At 36.9% G+C, this 4,760-nt stretch overlaps 1 protein-coding gene across 1 annotated transcript; it reads right to left on the bottom strand.

Annotated features, from left to right (window-relative positions):
* Positions 1–662: 662 nt before the first annotated feature.
* LOC118191048 (uncharacterized) lies at positions 663–2,239 on the bottom strand. The gene is made up of 2 exons (XM_085808818.1): positions 1,955–2,239; positions 663–1,380 (listed from the first exon to the last, which is right to left on the bottom strand). Exons 1-2 carry the CDS (start codon positions 2,237–2,239, stop codon positions 868–870), a joined length of 798 nt encoding a protein of 265 aa, XP_085664944.1. The 3' UTR covers positions 663–867.
* Positions 2,240–4,760: the final 2,521 nt, after the last annotated feature.

Here is a 4,760-nt window from a genome sequence, read left to right as displayed (position 1 = left end):
CAGTTTTCGGAATTTCTGCAGGGTTAACAGGAATTTGATGATAGGCACGTGCTAAATCAAGTGTTGAGAATATGTTCTTTCCTGAAAACATTTGAGTGCAATCCTGAATATGGGGTACGGGATAGCGATCCGGAATTGTAATGGCATTTAAGCGACGATAATCCCCGCACGGTCACCAGTCGCCATTAGCCTTACGAACCATGTGCAGGGATCTTGCCCAAGGACTTTTTGAAGGCTGAATGATGCCTTTTGATAGGAGAAAATCAAACTCTTGACGTGCAGCTTGAAGTAATTCTGGAGATAATCTTCTAGGTTTGGAGAAAATAGGAGGTCCTTTAGTTTCAATGTGATGGAAAATCGTTGACATTGGTGGCCTCTCAAAAGTTTGCGAAGGATTCGTCAAGCTAGGGTAATCGGCAAGGATTTTGTCAAATTTTGAGTTACCCATCAAAACATGAATGCTAGTACTGAGCGGGTTCACATTAGGAAGTCTACCGCAAAAATATAGTTTTGTTTGTCCATCAATTAAACGGTTGTTTTTAACGTCTATGAGTAAGTTGAACTTTGTGAGAAAGTCAACACCTATGATGGGTTGATTGACGTCTGCCAGGATAAAAGGCCAAGTAAATGAGCGACGTAAGTTTAAATTGATGGTCAAAAGTTTGGTGCCATACGTTGCAATTTTAGTACCGTTAGCGGCAAAGAGTTCCAATGCAGCTGGTACTTTGGCATGCTGACTATAACTCTTGGGAATGACAGATAAATCGGCTCCGGTGTCAATTAAAAAAGTCAGCTTTGAGGATGAATCGGCCAAAAGAATTCGATTGATGTGGCGGTCGAAACGTTGGCCGGCAAGCGATCGCCGATCTAGTTTTCCGACTGCCGGAAATTGCACGGAGAAACACATTTTCGTGCCTTGGAACCAAAATTAGTATGGGAGAAACAGATGTTGTTGCACGGTTCTTTATACTGTCGATAGCGTCCACTAGATCTATGACGCCTACTGTTGCGTTGGGAATAGTCTCTTCGTTCACAGGAACGCTCACGGCTGTTTTTGAGGGCTAGCGAAAGTTCATTTACCTGCTTTGTCAGCTCTGCAACTTGCTGTTCAATGGAAGAGGTAGATGCCGTAACAGCACTATTTATGTGCGGGAGAGTTGTGAGATCTGTAATTTTATCAGCTACAACTGCTAGTTTTGGAAGATCATCACTTAAGGCAGCAAGAATACTTTGTGTATTTTGCGGGAGACGAGATATCCATAGAGATTTCAACAAAGGTTCTTCAACGGTCTCTCCAGCGAGTTTTCGCATACGGCAAAGTAATTGTGACGGGCGTTGATCGCCAAGTTCTAGCCCTTGAAGAAGTGTACATATCTTTGACTCCTCACTTTGTAAGGATCTTAAGTTTTACTAACGTTTATTTTATTTTAAATCTTTACTATCACTTCTTATTTTCTACTTCCGGCCAGAATTATAAGCGTTAAGGATTTTATGCAAAGTTTGTCTGGCGAACGCCAAGTATTTAAGTGTGGCCTTTTTGCCAAGCAGAAGAGAGGAAGCAGTGAGTTCGAAGGAGGCCGCTTACCTTAGAAGTTACGCAGTTGCTACTTTGCCTTCCAGGCCAGAGGTTTTAATCCTCTTGATAAATTAAACGTATTGTAGTGTTCACAGTCTCTGTGCTACATACGCTTCCTGTTATTATAAGGCCAATCTTATTCTAAAGTTAAATTAGAGTTTAGTTTTATTTCTATATCTTTTACGTTAGACCCCGAGTGGAGGATCATTGTATTCCGAAGTACGGAAGTCATTGTATATAAAGAAAAATAAAGGGTTTTGTATACCCTTCGTCTGTATCCTGTCTACTTACTACAATTAGTGAACATAGCTTTAGTAAGCTCTCTGTTCTAGTCAGGTCATTGTATGTTTCCGAAGAAGGTTAGAAGAAACATTGAACCTGATAACTTTCAGAATGCAATTCAATTAAGCGTGTTTTTAGTGTATCATAGTTGCCAGTCACAGGTGGGTGTAAAACGATATCACAAACGCTGTTGAGGATATCAGATTTGATTGCAGATATCACATGATTGAATTTCGTGGAGTCAACAGTGATTCCGGCGATATCAAACTGGGCCTCTAGTTGTGCAAACCACAAAGTAGGGCTGACCTTCCAAAATGGGGGAGGTTTGATGGAAACACGTGAAATATTAAGATCGTCTGCGATGGGTTGTGGTGGAGCCATGATTCACAAAAACAAATATATATTGCCAATATGACACAAATAAATACACAATAATCAGTCACTAATAAGTTCACATACGACACTAGTGCAAAATAAATAAAGTTAATGTAAACATTAACGTGAGAGAAACACTTTTGCAGGTAAGCTATCCGAATATAAGCATAAGTAATAATAAGAATTTCCGTGGCTTACCTCCGTATTATACGAGAAATATTTGCTCAGTCAGCAGCAGATTCAGCACAACACAATTCACTTATAGGAAAAATATTCCGAAAAAACTTATTTTATGATATGTAACCACGTTGTACGATTTATATGGGGATCACTTCAAAGCACTTTGACAATTTGCATGAGACACATGATAATTCACAAGCACATTGTTAAGCAGGCACAACTGTTTTTCACACTATATTGCTGATGACACGAAAATAATGATGGATTACGCTAGTAGTTTGCATGAACAGAAATCATTTTCACTTCATAGCACATTATAATCACAGAACTTGAGGATGCAAGCAGGTTACAGGAGGCACGTGTTCACTAACTTGACGAGTCACCATTTATGGCTGTTGTGATGGATGCCATTTTTGATTGCACGTTGAATGTTAACGAAATCTGACTCGGTAATATTAACATTTATATTTAATTCTAGGACGATATATATTTTAACATATATTCACTTATACACAATCACATTGCATGTAGTTACAAAATGAGCATTTTTACAGTTCGCAAGTCCGCATGAGTAAAAATCAAGAAAGTCATATTACAGCTACGTTAACATCACGGAGGGAAAGAGAGGTGAGTGCGTGCTTCACCGACTGCAGCCAGGAACCGAGTAACCAGTTCGAATTTTCCTCCAGAGAGGAAGAGGGAGAAAGCTGGTAGCGCCCTCTCTCGGGGCAACGGACAAATAATAATAATAAAGAGTTCTCCACAAACTCAATGGTAAATGACCCAATGTTTTGGTCACCACGTAGGGATCGCCGGTGCTTCAGAGCAGGGTACGGGAGAAACTTGTTTAGGGCAACTCCATCTTACTTCCTACCTCCATGTCCCAGACAATGGGGCTGCGCACAGGGGGGAGGAATTTACGGAGGAGCACGTGCGGGTTGCTACGTCACCAACTACGCACGAGTCGCATCACATTCGTGACGTTATCCCGGATTATCTTGCTATTGCTACGTCAGCCGCATGTTTCATCCTGTTTATGTTGTAATCCGGTTTCCTGTTGGCGCTTATCCATTAACGCAAATCCGCCACGTGATTGCAACATGATAGAAGTTTCTAGTGCTTTCTTTGTAGTTCAGCAACGGCCACTAGAAGACCCACGGCTCTTTCTGATAAGTTCTCGTGGATCCAGGCTAAGTTATTAACCATTATTTTTAATTAATTATACTATTTGACTTAGTATAGTAGCATTTAATGAAAACAGTTCTTGTATTTGTCCATCTGTAGCATTGGAAACGTGGACGATAACACAAAGCTATGCTTTTGTCTTATGAATCCTAATATTTGACCGTGTCCATCCTCTTTGTGCAGCGGAAACCAGCATGAGGCTGATGGATTGTCCATACAGCAATTCTGTTCCAAACCTTCGTACATCCCCGATGACGAACGAACTTATAACTTTAAATTTATTTTGTTTCTGTGTTAGGTTAAGATATTTTAAATTTCTCTGTCCCTTATCTTACAAACATAATTTATGTAATTTTCTACGTCATTCGTTTTAATTAATACGTTTTTTACGTCATTTCTTACCGTTCAATTAAATTTACTAATTCTCACTCGATATTTTTTATATACAAACATAAGATTTCCTTTTCTTTCCAAGTTTTTAAGTTTTACATTCCGTCCCCCTACGTTTAAATTGCAAAAGTAATATATTTTATAAAAGTAATACTTTTCATAATTTTAATTTTTTCTCTTTTTATTTTACATTTTTTTTGTTTTTTTTTTTTTTTTTTTTTTTTGTTTTTTCAGTTTCATTTTTTTTCCATTTTTTTTACATTTTTCACATTATTTATTTTACAAAAGTTATATTTATTTTAATATGATTAAATTTTTTTTTTATAAACTTAGTCTTTTTTCTTTCTATATTTTACTTAAATGTAATTTTTAATTTTTCTTTTTTATAAAAAAGTACTTTTTTTAAAATTCTTTAAAGAATTTTTTTTTCCTCTTAACGTTTTCCTTGTTTTAAATACTTATTGATGTTACACCTGTTTACCAAAAATTTAATATATATTTCTCTGTCTAGGAAATTGAAGCTGGAATTTACACGCATATAATTTCCCTCTAGAGGCTTTCACGGATAATATTTTCTGTAAATTTAAACCAATAAGTATGATGTTCATTCTATATAGTTAAATTAGTATATTACATTTCTTACTTTTTTTTTACACTACTAAAGATAAAAAAAACTTTCTCTTCTAATCTATTACAATATGTTACTAACACTTTGACAGGTGATATTCCGAACTTTCTCTTCTAATGTATTATGCTAACATTTTGAAACACT

The sequence above is a fragment of the Stegodyphus dumicola genome, chromosome X2, assembly GCF_044657685.1.
Source record: "Stegodyphus dumicola isolate Sdum_Otavi_A_Nest chromosome X2, ASM4465768v1".
NCBI classification, from domain to species: Eukaryota; Metazoa; Arthropoda; class Arachnida; order Araneae; family Eresidae; genus Stegodyphus; species Stegodyphus dumicola.
This window is presented reverse-complemented; position numbering and strand designations above follow the sequence as displayed.

Coding starts and splice junctions, on each gene's coding strand:
- LOC118191048 (XM_085808818.1), bottom strand. CDS start 2,239: ATGGCTCCACCACAACCCATCGCAGACGATCTTAATATTTCACGTGTT. Junction 1,381..1,954: donor TGCATTCTGAAAGTTATCAG/GTTCAATGTTTC, acceptor CAAAGTGAGGAG/TCAAAGATATGTACACTTCT.